The sequence below is a fragment of the Bombus huntii genome, chromosome 2 (genome assembly GCF_024542735.1).
Source record: "Bombus huntii isolate Logan2020A chromosome 2, iyBomHunt1.1, whole genome shotgun sequence".
NCBI classification, from domain to species: Eukaryota; Metazoa; Arthropoda; class Insecta; order Hymenoptera; family Apidae; genus Bombus; species Bombus huntii.
The window spans coordinates 18874910-18893134 of record NC_066239.1 but is presented as its reverse complement, the minus strand read 5'-3'; the positions used below and the strand labels follow the sequence as shown (position 1 = coordinate 18893134).

General features: G+C 38.3%; 1 protein-coding gene across 2 annotated transcripts in view; it reads left to right on the top strand.

Moving 5' to 3' along the window:
- The first annotated feature begins 7450 nt into the window (after positions 1-7450).
- Positions 7451-18225, top strand: part of LOC126874604 (paramyosin, long form-like) — a 23510-nt gene continuing 12735 nt past the window's right edge. For both annotated transcript variants that reach the window (XM_050636853.1, XM_050636860.1), the window contains exons 1-7: positions 7451-7904; positions 9305-9361; positions 11964-12050; positions 12179-12345; positions 17383-17620; positions 17833-17952; positions 18052-18201. In XM_050636853.1, coding sequence (XP_050492810.1) covers positions 7791-7904; positions 9305-9361; positions 11964-12050; positions 12179-12345; positions 17383-17620; positions 17833-17952; positions 18052-18201 — 933 coding nt within the window. In that variant the 5' untranslated portion in view covers positions 7451-7790. The remainder of the gene's footprint in view (positions 7905-9304; positions 9362-11963; positions 12051-12178; positions 12346-17382; positions 17621-17832; positions 17953-18051; positions 18202-18225) is intronic.

Below are 18225 nucleotides of genomic sequence, written 5' to 3'. Positions count from 1 at the left end.
ATGGAACGCCACACCTTTGAAATAACATTCAGTTTTAAAATATGCTTCTTATTTCCCTCAGGCCAATTTTCATGCATAATATCAATTAGAGGTAAAAAAGAACTAAACTTGAAAATATTAATGCTATTAGCATTAAGTTCACACGCTACATCATTTATACTTACCACCTATAGAAAATCTAACTAAACTATGTACTTTAAAAAGTAAATATATTATATCCCCGTAAGGCAATGATATACAGGGTGGTTGGTAACTGGTGGTACAAGCGGAAAGGGGGTGATTCTACGCGAAAAAAGAAGTCGAAAATATAAAATAAAAATTTGTCGTTTGAGACTTTGTTTTCGAGAAAATCGATTTTGAATTTTCGCTCGGTACGCGTTATAACGGATCTCACTGTAGATCGTTGTCTCGATGGAAAAATTAAAAAAAAATAAAAAAATAAAAAAAAAATTTTTTTATTCTATATTTTCGACTTCTTTTTTCGCGTAGAATCACCCCCTTTCCGCTTGTACCACCAGTTACCAACCACCCTGTATAAAAGGACACGTATCGGTATCAATGTCTTCCTCCAATTTCTTAAACGCATCAGTCGCCTGCGGTAAAGATAAAATAAATCTTCATCGAATGATAAACCGAATCGTATTAGTTTCCTTCACATCCGAAGCTTCTGTCCCGAACAGAATTCGGATCGTTTAAAATAACCGATCAGAAAGTAGCACGGCAGTAAATTCGAGCAGACGATACCGGCCTCTGTATCGCCTTTCATATTTCCACTTTGCGTTGAGGATACAATGTTTTCCCTTCTGGCACACTACACTCACGCGAGCAAAAATCTATTAGCCCGATGCATACAAAATAGTTCTCTTCGTCTATTCGGATAAAATTCGTTTATTTTTGAGTAAAAAGAGTGTGTGATTTTCAAGCAATTAGCTGTTATTAATAACCTTATTTCAGGGAATGACATTTTATGCGCGATCAATTTAACGCGTACAACAGGGATTACAAATGTGTCTGCGTCCAAAATGCGATTCCTATTTACATCTTTCGAATCAGGCCAGATCACATTGTTTATGGATTTTCTAAGGTATTCTCGGAGATGGTATTGTGCGCAAAACGGAACAAGTTAATGATCGTTGTCGACCTGAATACCGTGTGTCGATACCCTGCGTAATTCACGTTAACGAAATGGGACAAGATCGATCCGCTTTTCACCTGAACAATTCGATCTTCGGATAAACAAATTTTCATCTTCAACGCTATTAACCGAACGAACATGATTTAGTGTTACTCTGGCTTCTAATATTTTTTTTCAGTTTTACAAACAATATTTTTTTAAACGAGGAACAGCTATTTGATTCGGATCCTCAAAAGTCGCTGTTCTAAATCGTAAAAAGTACCAAGATCGTTACTGAGAAATCTCTAACGAGCGTTTTAAAGTCCACCTGTTGCCTTCTTCCTGACTCGATCGACGCCCGTAATTATAGAATAGTAATGGGTATAACCGGAGATATATCGAATACGATATTTCAGTTCGGTTGCTATTGAACTATTGCTATGTTATCGAATTCTGAAACTTAGTTCGATGAGAAACTCGATGAACACTCTGATTGTTTTACGTTGAAGCTTGTAACCGGAAAGTTGTCGTTTTATTAACACGGAAGAGGTTAATTTTTATTTAGAAAAGTGAAACTACGAATAACGGTACAAAACAATATCGATAGTATTGAAACCCTAAATTATTTTTCTTGCTTTAGTTTTAGTAAAAATGAGAAAAAGAGATAGGTACAAATAATGTCTGTTTCGTAATTCAGTTGGCAACTACCATCAACACAACATTCAACGTTATGAGTATACAAAATATACTTGCAACATTGTGAGTACCAAGCTCTTCAATAGCAACGTGTAAAAGGAGCACCAAGAGTTTCGATCATCGAGAACATCGATCACCGTATAATCGACTCAAGTGGTCAATGTTTCCCAAGCTATCCAACGACTCTGTTTACAAACGTTAAACTCACAATTGAGAAGTCAAGAACTTTCAACCTGCGATACTTAAGGGAATTCAGTCGAGCGAGAGAGCGAAACCGTGGGTATATTTAGAAAATTGGGGCAGTGTGCTCATCCGACGACTCGAACATCATTATAGACCTTTTTTACGCGAAACACAGAAACCACACGGTATTTTTCTATCGTTCTCTTTTCACGATCTCGAATTAATTCGTAAACATTCAGGAATAGGAACATCGAGCGATTTACCAACGTGACAAATTAATCACGATGACATTCGTTAACACCGTTACATAACCGAACCGCGTACCAGCGAACCGAAATTAATGCGAGTCCAGCTTTTCGAATGATGGCCAAGAAAAATCATAACGACTCCATTCGGCGTGACATACATCACGTTGTTGACAACGTCTAAGATCGCTTCGATTCCCCGAATAATTTTCTGAAACACAATTCGAAGTGATTAAACCCTTAGGCGCCGAACAGTGAGGTTGTGGAAGTACGTCCATTTGATACACGAAGCTGGGTTATATTCCATTTCAAACTTTACTTCCTGCTGGGCAACGATCGTTTAACTGGACAGGATTAATTAGGTTTGTGACTGGTTCCAGTGGATCGCCATTTAATGCATAAAATTGTAAAAATTATTTTTAATTGGTCTGAGCGTTCGTGGGAATATTTTGTTGAAAATAAAAGATTTGTTCGTTTATTCGCGAGACTTTAGGCAGAAGGTTAGGAGGCTGAGTTTTGTCACTAGAAGTAAAAATATCCGGTTAGTAACAGTCTAACTATTGTTCTTCCATCATACTACAAGCTTCAACCTAGTTGTGTTGTAATTTTATTGGAAAATTTGTTTGATAAGACTTGGTTTCGTTTCCACGTGATTTCAAAATCGACAACGAAGAACAAAGACTTGTTGGTTACATCTTGTAGCGTACATGTTATGTTTGAAAACTACGTGTCCTAGTTTTCATCTCAACTTGGTTTACAGTCTTTGGAATATAGCAACAATTATATTTCGGTAACAGTTACAACACAAGGACTGCTTCAGGCTTAAGCAGAGAAATTTTTCACGCGAATCACGTGATCTGAAAGGGATAACTCGAAGAACTACGAATCCTTTGAATCCGTAATTAATGTGAGATGATATGTGAAATAATAACGAACGATACCTAGTATGATATCTGAAATATCCTTCAAATTCCTGCCTCAGTTGTAGAAAATTACCGTTCCTTACTCTAGGATTTCTGGAAAACTAAGTTTTCTATTTCCCTTTCATAAAATCCTTACTGCGATGATATCTACTGTCTAAAATTCAATTCTCCCAAAGACCACATTACACGTCAGCTAATTTAGTAAATATCGTAAAAGTTTATTTGCGACGAGTTACTCCCCAAATTACTCTCAACTCGTTAATTCGCCCGTTTATGCAAAGATAAAAACTTACAAACTTCGAAAAGATCGTATCGTCCCTGTCGAAAATTTCTCTTCGATAAATACCGTTCTCTTTCCACGCCGTTCCACAACCTCCGTAAACAGAGTGGACGTAAAAAGGAACAGTCGGTAGGGATCGTGGCCGCATATCCGGCGAAACATGCCGCCGCGAATTGCAAACACGGATACGAGGGAGTTTCGACGCGATAGGTAGTGTGCAGGCCGCTGAGATGGCTTTCGGAACTCTCTTTCGAATGGAAGAGTGGCCGGAGGGGCGAGAAGTCGGTGGCGGTGGGAAAGAGAGAGAGAGACAGAGAGACAGAGACAGAGAGAGAAAGAGAGCCAGTTATTCTGGTCCAAGCTCTTCCGATGCGCTTTTCTCGATGGTGGCTGGAATTCTCCGCCAGGCGGAGCCACGTGGCCATCGTCGGAGAACGCGGAGTGGGAGCAAGGTGATGAAGAGGACGCAGAAGAGAAGGGGCCAATCTCAAATTACTTGGTGAGCTCCCGGCTAGGCCGAACGAACATCTTTGCCCACCATTGCCCGGCGACCTTTTATAGACACTCGACGGGAGTGGGGGAGGAGCCGGGAGGTCGAGGAAATTTGGTGAAAACTGGAAGTTTCTCGGTTGACAAAGATTTCTCGAGTTTTAACGTATTTTCTAGCTGCACAATCTGTTCGTATCTTTCTCGATCGAGGAAAAACGATGGGCGGATGATGATTTATGGATGAAAGTGAGAAAAATCGAATTGGAGAATTTGGAAGGGAAAGGAGGTGGTTCAGTTGTCTCCTGTTGCTGTTTCGAGTGAAGGAAAATGGATTATAAGATATAAATACGGGAGGAATTCGCGGCGGTGGTGGGGGAAACGCTAGTAGAATGGGAAGCTCCTGTTTCAGACGGCCGGCTAGTAGAATGGGTAAATGATTGAGCGTAGAGATATCGATACAACGGAATCACGTCGATGTATGTTTATGTAAAATTAGTGGCGAGTATCTAAACATTTTTTTGATGTTACACACTATAGATCATATGGTTTTACGTAATATTAATTAAAAAGTGCTAAAGTCAGAGAAAGATATTTATTTTCTTTCTTTTCCTTAAATTAATGGTTTAATTATTATTTGCCTAAAGTAGTGTCTCTAGTTTCTAAAGTTACTTCGATTATTTTACTTCTTTCACCTTGGAATTCCCTTTTATCAATTTCTGTTTACAAAAGATTCAAATGTGGCAACAATTTCTGAATATACTCTATCTACAGTAGTCAGATAGAATATTTATTGAATTATTATATCTAGATTGTACATGTTCGTGTGTTTGTAGATAATATAAAGGTGATATATATATAAAGTAGAATTTCTTATTTCAGTTATATTTCTTTCTTTATTTTTCTAAAAGTATGTATTTGTATAAGCATCCACAACCTAATTATACTACACAAATTTGCCTTACACGAAATGACTCATTCACCAAATAATATAAAAAATAACACATGTGTAAGTAAAAGATATAAAAATAAAGAGATAAACACCGGTATACTAATGTCGCACATTGCTCGACCTCATACTCTACCATTCATTAGAAGATTATTGATAAACAAGTAAATCAATATGAACAATAACGTACCACTAGATACGATTCATCGATAACGTTTCTTGTATCGTCATCGAAAAAATTCTTCCTACTTAATCTCTCGTGCAAATGGAATGTTAAACAAATTTCAAGAACCGGAGATCGCAATGCCAACGTCGATGGAAACACGCTCGGTATTCTTGTTAGGCATCGTCGCAACGTCAACGATGCTGTGAGTGTAAATAACGAAAAGCTCAACGTTTTACCGCAGCTGTACGAGATAAAGGTGAACTTTCGACAGATTTAAAGAATTCGATTTGGAGACGGCGATTCTGCATCGTGAACTCTCTCATCGCCTGTTGACCGATCGATCAACCTCGTTCAATCAACTATTACGCGTTGTTATTTATAAAACAATTCGCTTTTGATTTGATTCGAGGGCGAGTAAAATTATAAAACGTGCTCCTGACGCGGTGAGTGGGCGCGTAAAAATAGTCGTGGATGATTCGACGATTCTAAAATGATTTTTGGCTTTCATATGACACTGGTCGGTGACGTAGCGCGATTGTTACGTAGCACTTTCTTTTACGCCCATGTTGTTATAGATTCGAACATGTCAACGACTCTCGCTCATCGATCCACGAATGAAACCGATGACCCTGCAGCTTTTCAAGTACGGCATATCTAAATCGGTATACGAAGTGAGACGCGGTTGCAGAGGTCGAACGTTAAGCGAATAATTCTACGAAATGCGAGGCGTGGGACGCTAGGAGACGAATCTGGTTCTACTCGTCCAGAGCTACGATAATTTCGTACTGAGAAACAATCTTCGATCGGAGACGGTACACCTGTTGAGCTTAGAAGCTTCATTGCACTGAAAACAGTTCTGCATTATTTCGTATATGATGAACATTTATATTTCGTACATAAGCCGAATGTTAGTCACGTTTACGTTTTCAGAATGTTGGTATTTATGTTTCTTAGTTAAATTTCGAAAAGCTTTCGAAACGAAAGAAAAATTGTGCCATACCTGAAATAAATCTTTTCTGGAAGAGATAATCTTTTATCGTCTTAAACGTTGTTTTATAAAAAAAGATAAATGCTTTTTTCTCGCTATATGGTATTATTTTTAGTGTCAGTTTATTGCAGTAGAGAAAGGCACAACATATAGTATCTAACTATCGAATGTTATTTTGCGAACATGCCAAGAAAAATAGCAGATATTGATATCTCAATATTTGGAACAATATGAGACGCAATAAGCGTAAGACGCAATAAATTTACAAAGTGACGCACTGTATTATAATAAGTAGATTACAACTGAAAATAAGATAATATGCAAACTTCAACCTTGCATTAACGAAATTGCTGGCTTGAGCTCAATAACACAGCAATACTACATATTTTTCTATTCTTTTTCATCCTGGGAATATTCTGTACTTCATAAAAATACGATTTTTGAACGAGATCTGAACAAGTGATTTATAAACACTGTTTTTAGCGCGATGACTGGCTGAAATGCTACACTCTAAATCAATTCTTTTACTGACATGAAATATGTATATTATTATTTTTTAATATATCAACAGTTGAGATGTTTATGGAATGGTAATCCTGGCTATTTCATCGTAATTCTTTCCTCGACAACAAATTCATTATAACATTTTTGTTCCCTTATTATCGATGATTGTCAACATTCCCTTCTGAACTTATCAATACATGTGTAACTTGAGTTATAAAACTATTTACATTCTAAAAATGACTGCCTTTTTCTAAATGAAAACAGAAATTAATTCTCGTTAATTAATCGCCATTGTTCGTCGATACGTCGTTTATTATAAAAAATACTTAACATTTAACTCTACAAAAGTAAAATCACGATGTTTCAATTAATGTAGTGCAAGATCATAAGCCACCCAATGATAATGACAACAACGACGATAATAACATTAGATTTATCAGATACCAAACCAACGATTATAATGCAATATATCGCACAATATATCGTTCCATGCTGTTCCACTTAAATCTCAATAATCACTACAATGTATTCCATTTCATATCCATATCCCAATAAAATTCAGCCGTTTTATTTCTTTCATACACGAGAAACACCTAACAACGAACAAGCAAACCTAAACAGGACATTCAAAACACGTAACGTTTCTAGAACGAAGCTGAGAAAGAGAAGAGAAAGATAAGGAAAAGGGTAGATAAAATGCAATTGAACACGGCATAGCCGTTTCCCTAAGCAGGAGGCCGTTTGGCAGACACGCTAGGAAACGTGGGCGTTCGAGTAACGGTGGTGGTCGTTGGTTAGTGGTTCCCCTCGACGGACGACGAGGACGAGGAATGACCACGATGACGAGTCGTCGTCGCATGTTCCTGGTGGGGGTCGCTGATCTAACGCGCCTGCGCGGAACCGTCATTTTGACGAAGCCATGGAGCCGCCGGCGCGCCATACGAACGACGACGGGTCGCGCACTACGAGTAGGGCGCTGGTCGGCTCCGAAACCCCGAAGAAGAAGAAGAACAGAATAAGAAAGAAGACGAAGAACAAGCCGAACAAGAAGCGGCGAGGAGGAAGAAAAGTGGTAGCAAAATTATATTACGACGATTATATTTTTGTTTGAAAGAAATTAAACGACTGTAACAGCCGACGCATCGACGTAAGAGGCTGCTTTTAGGCGAGAAAAGACCGAGGAAGAAACGAATCTCTCGGCTCCATACGGGGACAAATTATCTTGGTGAAAATAGCGAGTGAATTTAGCGAACAGGATGTCTTCAGCGGTCGCTAAAGCTTCCAAGTACACGTACCGCTCCACCGGCGGTGGTACTGCCGATGTCAGCATCGAATACAGCGCCGACCTGAGCGCTCTCTCCAGACTGGAGGTAAGTTCCGCAGAAACGAACGCTATTTTACTCGTTTTTCTTCAAAATTATCTTGATATAAGACAGTGACGTTTAAGAGCACAACGATACCTCGTTTTTCTTCGTTGCTTTTCGATGACCATAAATAATTATTTAAACTATTATTATTTTAGATACTGTTCTATATATCAAATATGATCTCTTTTAATTCAACTTTTTTTATCTTAATTTCATCTCTTTATTTTTAATATAATAGATCGCTAATAAAGATTAGTTTCTGAAAAGCTGGTTAGTTACCATGTTGTAGAAGTATCGCTTACAACTAGTTACTAAGAATAGGAAGGGAACGGGAGGATGGCTGTAACATACGAACAAAACTATTAATGTTCCATCCACGTAATAGCTAAGGTATTTCACTGGTAATAGTCGAAAGTATCTATTGCGAAATATAATATATGATAGGACGTCTTACGTACCTCTCGTTAGGTCTAAATTCGTTGATCCGAAGAATCCAAGGTTTTAGCGAACCTAGAATGTTCATCCAAGTCTGCCAGATGATGCAACACGATGAGAGCGAGACAGAAGAACGAGAAGAGGATCGAAACGCCGGGGTTCTCAGAGGAAGTCCTTCGATTTATGTTTCCTTGAACGACGCGACGAAAGAACAAGAAGAAGGACGAATCACGTAGAGGAAGTGATCGCTGGTGAAAAGGTGAAATGTCGAGCAGTGACCGATTTCGGGGACAGTGAGACGCGAGAAAGTTCAGTGACCATAAGGGATATTAGTGCCAACCCTGACGAGGAACGAAAGTGTCGTAGACGGTTCTGTAGCTATCAAATTGCTCGTGTACGAAAATAGTCGTAAATATCGGCCCTAAATGACGATCGTGCCACGAAGGAGTGACATCTTCGAATGATCCACAAAGCGTTCTCATCGAGAACCTTGATCAATGTATCTCATCCGGATCTTATTATGGCTCGTCTTCAGTTACCCTGATTATGCCAATCTCGTGGCTTCAACGAAAAAACTCAACGAAGGAGGAAAACTCGAAGAACAGAACCAGGAAACGTGTATTCGTCTATAGACTCAAGTAAGATTGTTCATTTTTTTTTTTTTTTTTTTTCTTATTTCTTTCAACTCGAGAAGAACCGTTTGCCATTGATCTCGTTATGGAACACGTACAGACGAGTGCACGTTCCTTGGTTCCTCGGTTGAGAAACGACCCCGATGAACGGTCGCTGAAAACGAAGATCCTCCTGTTCCCTCCGCGAGTCAGCCCGTTTCAGAGGCTGTCCGTCTTTCTGAAATACCTTCCGAGCCTCGGTCTGTTGGATATTCTCGTCGGCCGATTACGTAAATCATCGACCCTCTGTAACGTGGTCCGTGATACACTCTAATCCTTTTTTGCCTCTCGTTTCAGGACAAAATCCGCCTGCTGCAGGATGACCTGGAGTCTGAGAGAGAGCTGCGTCAGAGGGTGAGTTTTCTTTCGATCGATCCTCTTCCAGTAGTTTCCCTCTGTGAGCTCTTATTCTAGCGGTGATCGATTGATCGTTTGATGTTGAATCGTTTCTTCTAGTGAAACGTGTGATTTCCTTGCTTCGAATTAGAGTAGAATACTATTTATTATCTTTGTGTCTTTCTTTCTTTTTTAATAGCGGGGAGTGATTATTATCTTTCTTTGCCTTTTTCTTATTCCGATAGTGAGGAATAATTCCTAGCATGCAAAAAGTAACTCGTATTTTTTCACGTGGGTAAATAATTACCGCGGTTAGTTTACAGAACAGAGAAAACATTTTGATCAAGACGTTCTCCGTTTTCTCGAATATCGAGATATCGAAAGGAATTCGAGTTAAGCACACGTCGAGATTCTATAGATAAAAATACTAAAACAGCCAGAAGTAAACGTCAATTCTGAGACTTTATGTAATCCGGGTATTGTGAATTTTGAAACTGATACAAAAAAAGCGGGGCTGGCCTGCTCTCCATCATAGAGTGGGGAGCAGTAGGTCGAAATGTCCAGCTCTCGAGTCGCAGCTATTTTTGGGGATGCGCGCCTCTTCAGCGTACGAACTCGCATTCCTCTCTCGTGTTCGGCCAACAAGTATCTACGTCTACCTGTTTAAAAAGACAGAACCAAGAAAACCTGATACTTTTATCGGAAATTTACTTCGTAGAGAAGAAGCTAAAAGACGATACTAAGAAAACTTAAAACTTCGAATCGTAAAATATCATTCGTCGATTAATCATCGAATAATTTTGTCTTTCAACATGACACAAAATAGATAAATATAATTTTCAAATTAATTATAGATAATAAATTTCTTTATTTACGTATCAAAATTTGGAAGATTCTAAAGATATTTAGAATGTAAACTTTTGATGCGTTTTAGAGTAGTAGAGTTTAATATTCTAGAAACAATGGTAGTCCCTGTTTAAATAGAGCGTTAAATTGGAAGATTCTTTGCGTTTCATTGCGCGATCAAACTTCAAGGAAATCAGATTCGTAATGCTATTTGTAATACGTGACTTGAACCGGTGCCAGCGACATTTTCCCTGCTTCGAAACCGTAAAAACTTAGAAATTATGATCGTATGTAACGCGTATCATCCGATGAAGTGTCCGGTTAATTATTCTTGTGGAGAATAAACAGCCCACGTTGCTTAGATCGCGTTTCTTATTACATAATGTTGCGACTTCTTGTTACTTCGATTACGATTATCGTTTGGATTGATTTCCTGATATTCAAATATCCATACACGTGTAGTTAATTATACAAGTATCCTGATACGAGGATATAAAGTCTCCTAAACATTGAAACTACCAAATAATAGATTTTTAATAATACACTTTTTATCAAAACAACTCATATTAAATTCTACCACTTTGTATAGTTACAAATTTAATCATTTATCCTCGAACAATCCAAAATTTACCCAACTTCAAATTCCATCAAGTTAGGTTTTCCTACTGGAAGCTATTTTTCCGATCGACGATCGATAAATCTTCTATTATCAGAGGCAAGGTTAAAGAGTCATGGTTAAAATAAGTTCTTTATTTTCCTTTAATATTTTTCTACACGTTCCTTCGGGACAACAAGTCGCATTTTAACAATAAGTAATATCAGCATTCAAGAACCATGGTGAACGTTAATGGTTTCTAGAGAACTAACAGTTATGGTGGTGTCGCGCGACTCTCTTTTCTCGATAAACGCCTCGTTTGTAATATGAATAAAGCTCCCGATATAGAGGCAGTCCGTACGAAATTAGATCGTTCTATTCGCGGTCCAAAGAAACCTGACGTCAAGCTTGCACCGAGCTGTTCACATCGTTTCTCGAGGCCTCTTTCCAAAACAATGCCGCGCGTCTCGATTACACTCGACGTGTATCAACAAGAATGCCATCTCGGTGAATTCATACACGACGTATAAAAGTTAGCAATGGTTCGAATTCCTTACATCAGTGGTACGTTTCTTGACGCGTTATGGAACGTTTTACGAGGTTTCTTACGTTTATTATCAGAGAAATGGAATGATCGATCCTTGATCCTTTTTGAAGTGGTAGAGATGTTTGATGTTTGGATCGAGTGGTCCAAGAATTCGTAAATAGAATATTTCAGTACGCGAAGAGTTATTTTTAAATATTAGACGAGCTAAGGAATTGCAGAAATTGAAAATTTTCATTCTGTGCTATCTATAGCTTCAGAGATTATCAAAATTCACCATACGATTACCGAATCGATAATGATAAGCGTTTCTCAATAAAAAATTTTAGTTTCACAAAGTTTCTGCTACGTTATAAACATTTGTTTTTTCTTTTATTTAAATTGAATTTAAAGTATAATGGTAGAAAAATCGTCTATTGACACGGAGGATTACGACCACGAAAGGGAAAGCAAAACAACAAAAATAAGTGGACAAAATTCAAGCTTTTGTTTCTCATTACGCAGAAACTAATTAAATACTAATGCTTAGTTGACTCGTAAAATAATTAAAAACAATTAAAATCTCTATAATATTCATTTATATATCACCATGTCTCTTAACTGACAAATTTCAATCTTTTCTATTTGATTTGCAGATTGAACGCGAGCGCGCTGATTTGAGCGTGCAAGTCATCCAGCTGTCCGAACGTCTCGAAGAGGCAGAGGGTGGCGCCGAATCTCAAGTAAGTCTCAGAATGAATCATTGCAACGAAACACGTAATATAATCGTGTAATTCTTAGATTTACAGCTTTCATTCGATTAAATTTCATTAATAGCGCGATATTAACGATCTCTATTAAAATTAAACAGTTCGAGATTAACAAAAAGAGGGATACGGAACTGGCCAAGCTGCGCAAACTACTCGAAGATGTTCATCTCGAGAGCGAGGAAACCGCGCACCTTCTGCGCAAGAAACACCAGGAAGTTGTTGTCGACTTCCAAGATCAAATCGACCAACTTTCGAAAGCACGCGCCAGGTCAGCAAATTAATCAAAGTTATAATGCTTCAAAAAAATTTATTTTTATATATCTAAGCACGACAGGTTAGTCAAAAGTTTAGTAGAAAATATTATATTCTCTATATTTGTTCCTCGGTATATTAATACGTATCTTCTACTTCGTATCATCGCACCTACCAAAGCAATTAGTCTAATGCATTCATCAAAACAGTTACATAACCATTTACTCAATTACCTTTGATATATCTTCGTTCTATTTTCAGTACGGCATCATATTGAACACAAACATGACCAGATACTATACAAATTATACCTGACGCTTCTAAAATAATCCAAAGTTAACCAAAAATATACTTGGTCGTGTATTTCTAGTAATTCGTTTTCCACAATTCCAAGCTACATCGCTGCTGCGTAAAAGCGTATTTTCCATAACTCTAATATCTGAAACTTCAATAGTTTCAAACATTCGATAAAAACTTGATTCCCAAGCTTTAGTTAACATCAAATAACAGATACTCGACCGAACTAGGCATTATTTGACCAGATACGTTCCATATAAACGCTTCGAGAGTACACGTTACCTTCTGCTGAAACGAATCCACTGAAAACCATATTAAATCCGAGCAACGAAACGAAACGCGATAACATTCTGTCCGAGGGAGTCGAAACAGGCGTCGAATCTCGATAGGGTGTAAGGTACGCTGGAATAGGAACACCAATAAACCGTGGTTAATTATATACACCTGTGAAAATAAAATCGCGGCCTCGCGATCCCACTCTTTGAGGTCAAAGCGCGCGAACGCCGTGCAAAGCGTCAATAAACAGTTCACCGGAAGTTCGAAGATTCGTCGAAACCCAGTTTCGTTGCTCGTGTATTATCGAACTGATAGAGAAACACAGAAGAAGAAGGGAAAGGCGACGGATTAAAATGTGGAAAGAAACGAAATGGAAAACAAGGATGATTCACTGTTGGATCGTTAATTATAGCAAGTATCGCGCGGAACGAAAGCGTATTCGAAAATTGCGGGAATTATGCTCGACGATACTGGCCTCTGGCCAAACAACGAAGTTACTCGCACCTGAAATACGCGTAGACTCGTTCCCCCAGCACTTCTAAACATAACCAACTTTTCGACGTCCCGGCGCCCCAATGCGCGATATCGCTCGTTACAAGGACGCCTCCGTTTCGAGAATTTATCGAGCTGTCATCTAGACGCTGTCTATTATTTCTCGTGTCCGCTGTCTGTGGTCTCTATCGAGTCTCAGGAAGCTTAGTAATCGAAACTTTTTTAAATCTCTTCTCTTTGGTTGCCAATGTTTGACTAAGGTCTTACAGTGTACGGCGGAGGATTGTTTTTCGAAAAAGTATTCTTATTATCACGTAATATGTAGTTGTAATTTTTTTAAAGTTAGAGTCGGGAGCATGTTTCGACGATTAGAGTGAAAATTAAGTCAAAGTTTTGTAGGAGAGATCGTAAAATTCATATCAATTTTGAGTATATTAAATATGTAACATATTCGACACAAGTTTGATATGGAGAAACATCTGACTTTATTGCAAAGACTGACGCTTCATTGGGATTTTATCAAATCGGATATATCGCGTAACGTGGAATAAACGCCATTTATTTCTTGAATGATACTGATACTATGTATACGTTTCGTTTCTATTTAATTCTATCACGATTCAAGAAGATAAGATGAACATTATTGAGCGTATAGAATACTTTCACAGTAACGCGTTATTGACGACATAATCTTGGCTCGCGATAATATATTGTTCGTAAAAGATGAGTGAAAAATGATTATCTCTTCCTGATCTCGCTTTATTAGTAAATTAATGTCTGAGGAAGTTCATCTATTCTCGTTTCACAATGTACTAAAAATAAACCAATCACCGCTTCATATAAATTTCAATATACACGTTTACTTTTACTTCTAATCAAACTACTTTCCAGCACAAATTTGTATTCAGAAGCATATTACTTATTTAAATCTGACTCTGATCGTACAATTTTCTTCGAAAATTCGTCGGTGTCCTCATACTTCAGGAATAAAAAACAAACACAACTTAGAGCTTAGAACGTAAACGATTCTTTTCCTCGAGTTTAGTCGACGAAACCGCATCCTCGCCGTACTTTCTGAAATTAAAAAATCATGTTCCGTGGCGTGGAATATCAGGAAGCTTCTTTCGAACGTATTTCTGTAGCATTAGCGCGCACAAGTGGAATGGTTGATCAAGAATGCGGCCTGAAATTAGAGAGCCCAACTGGGATTCCGTTCTAAATGTACCCTCCAGCGAAAGCAATTACGACATTTATACATCAACGATATCGCGACGAAGCAACAGCTAATTGCCTCTTAATATTTCAAGCAGCGAAATAGAACAGCCCAGTCGCCATTAACGACGCTGGAAAATAATAAATGAAGACTAGTTACGACGTTATAAACGTAAAATGGCCGTTTCATCGACTTCCGTGACTTTTCAGGAAGATGCAAATTCCACCTCGGTTCCTTTTCCTTTTGCGATCTTCTTTCAATTACCTTCGTAGAAGAGAGAAAAAGAAAAAAATAACGATAAAGGGAAACACGAGGTATTTAGAGTATTTGCATGGCGCTGCAAAAAGTTTCCACCTGTTGGTACAAGAAGGGCGTTTAAAATGCCTTTTACAATAGCCCTGCCCCATCTTTCGAGCTGCTTTCGCCGCTCTCTTTATTACACAGCTTCCATTATCTTCTTGTTATTCGCTTGTTCTGCTCTTTTCTCATCAATCTTATTTTTTCTCCTCGTTTTTTCTTTCCTAGATTGCATATACGTTCTATCTTTTTCAGTTTGGTAAACTCTTTCCGTTCATGATTCTCGTTTACCTATCCTATAAACCCCTCTCCTGTTAGTTTTACTACTTCGATTGCAATCTTTTCCTTACACACACGCGGTCTTGTTTCTTCTTTCTCCCGTCGTATTTGTACACTCCCTCCGCCGTTCTCTCAAAACGTATAACCTCGTTTCTGAACGAATTCCTTGGCTTCCAACTTTTTTTCCGATCCCGGAATCGAAACTGTAACTTTAATTCTCTTGTCGTCGTTTCGGTTTCTTGTCGTTATTTTCATTGTCTCGTCGTTGTATTGTCATTCTACAACTTCTAACCCTTTTCAAACTTTTCATATACCAAAGACGTTTACGCAAATTCGCATACCTTCATGAACATTACCGAAGAAACAGAACCTAAGCAAATACTTATTCATCGTCATAGATTAATTTGGTATCTATAACGAATATATCAAGATAAACTAAAGCAATTTATCTTGCATTTTTTTTTTAATCACGGCAAAGTTAATTACCATAAGTCGAATCAAGATATTTTCTCACGTTGCATTAGAATAGTTAAAGTTAGAGTAAAAGTAAAAAATTGAAATGATCCACTTGTATATACTTGTGTGTATTATAGGCGTTCTCCATATTTTTATACGTCCCATAAATGCATAAACGCTCGCCAGTTTATTTATTCGTTTCCTTCTCGTTCTTCGCCACTGCCTCCACCATTTGCCCTGACTTTCGCAACTTTCCCCTTTACGACTTTCTATCCCTCCGTCCCTCTCTGTCCCTTTTTCACGCTCTCTAGCTCTCGCTACATCCCTTCCTCTTGCTCTTACGTTTTTATTCTGCTGATTCCCCCCGCGAGACGCTTTGCTCGCACGGCCGCTACTCGGCTTATGACTATTTTTAACCGTGCGAGTCGCGCGGCAATCCACAACCCTGTGTTGCCGCGCCATATTAGTACAGGCGACCGGCCCGGATCCCCACTATCCTCGGAATCGGCCGACACCTTACACCCTCTGTGTGTTACGTGTAGGTGGACCACCGATATCGCCGCTAGCCGATCCTCCCTATCTCTTCGTCTGTCTCTGTATTTTATTTCCATCTTGTTCGTAGAGATTCGTCAACATACACGCGAAGAAGGATGCGGAGGAACAAGATACTTTTCGTATTTAAAAGATCAGAGAGGAAAGGAGAAGATTCAATCGAGGTGATTTGATCGCAATATCGATCACAAATTGGACATTTAAGTGGACCGTAATATTCGATTACGGTTGCAACTGTATATCGTTCATGATGTTTTATTCTTTTGTCATGCGTACGAAAATAAATGTAAAAGATTCGGCTGATCTCTGGCTAAGAAGTTCGTTATGTAAAGGAAAACGATACGATGTATTTATTGAGAATTTAGAGAAAGTTTAGAAATTCGTAGGACAGTGAAAATGGTACGCGAATTCATCGATCGATACTTTTGAAATGATAGAAACGATCTTCGAATATTTCGTGTACCATAAGTCGTGATTCTATTTATAAACGCTAACGTCAGTTTTCTATCTTTTCGTTTCGAGCAAAGGACATTTGACGACAAGTATTCATCCTAAGCGTAATCGCAGAGCGAAAAAATATTTCATTCGTTTCGTAGGAATGCGAGTGGAAAATGTTTTACACACGCAAGAGAAAGAAATTGCTTGTTTCTTGATTTTCTTATTAGTTTTCTTAGGGGTTTGAGAAAGTCTCTTTCTCGTCTTTCTAAGATTAATGGTAATCAATGGAGAGTTTAGATGTCAGTTTTGAGCTCGAAATAACCAACGGTTGATGATTTAGATAAATGGACGAAACATACATCTTAGGTCGGGTACGTTCAATGAAGTATTTTTGTAAGATGTTGTTCTTGGACATTGTTTAGAGAGAAAGGTTCCAGCCGTTGCTTTTGTTGGCACTGTTGTAAGGCGTATGGCGATTAACGATCACACCTTGTGGAATTTCGTTGGATTTCTCCTGGTTTGAAATGATTTATATAGATGTAAGAATAGCGTAAAAAGTTTGAGGGAAACAGGTCAGAAAGCTATCGTCGACGAAAGTAGTAATATGAAATGTAATATGTAGAAATATAATATAAACATTCCATTGGAAGATATAAACAACGCTGCTCGAAGAAATAAAAGATTAAATTCCGGCAAAAATTTGTCTGCGTCTGACAGAATTCTACTAATACATTATTTTGGCAATATTTGCAGAGCTGACAAGGAAAAATCGAAATTCCAACAAGAGGTATACGAACTCCTCGCCCAGCTGGACAACGTGACGAAAGAAAAATTGATGTCAATAAAAACTGTGGAAAAACTCGAAGTGCATGTAGCCGAGCTTAACGTGAAAATTGAAGAATTGAATCGTACCGTCATCGACATCACCAACCACAAAACCAGGATCTCACAGGAAAATATCGAATTGACGAAGGAAGTGCAAGACTTGAAGGTAAATAATTTCAAATTAATCGAAATTCATACTTGATACAAATGCATCAGCCTTGCTTCAACAAAGAGAAAAGAAGTTTTCCGAACTTCTGGAAAATGGCCCTCACGATTTAAAATTATCTGGCACTATCGATAACACGATCAGTGTTGTATCTCTAGCTCCTTTTTATTACGCTTTTTTTAATGATTTGATAATAATTTGTCTTATCGTAGGTTAACATCGAGAACGCTGTTTACCTGAAGACTCAGCTGGCGGGTCAGCTCGAAGATGCTCGCCGTCGTCTCGAGGATGAGGATCGTCGTCGTTCATTGGTCGAGGCCTCCTTACATCAGGTATATGTTCTTTTAATTCTCTAGAAAATTACACATAAACGTGACACATTTAAATTACATTTAAATTGTATTTCATTAATGTAATAAAACTGTCAACAGGTTGAATCGGAATTGGAATCCGTTCGCATTCAGTTGGAAGAGGAATCGGAAGCTCGTTTGGACATTGAACGTCAATTGGTCAAAGCAAACGGTGAAGTGCAAGTTTGGAGATCGAAGTATGAAACCGAAGCTAACGCTCGTGCCGAAGAGGTAACTGAAAAGAACAACTCGAAA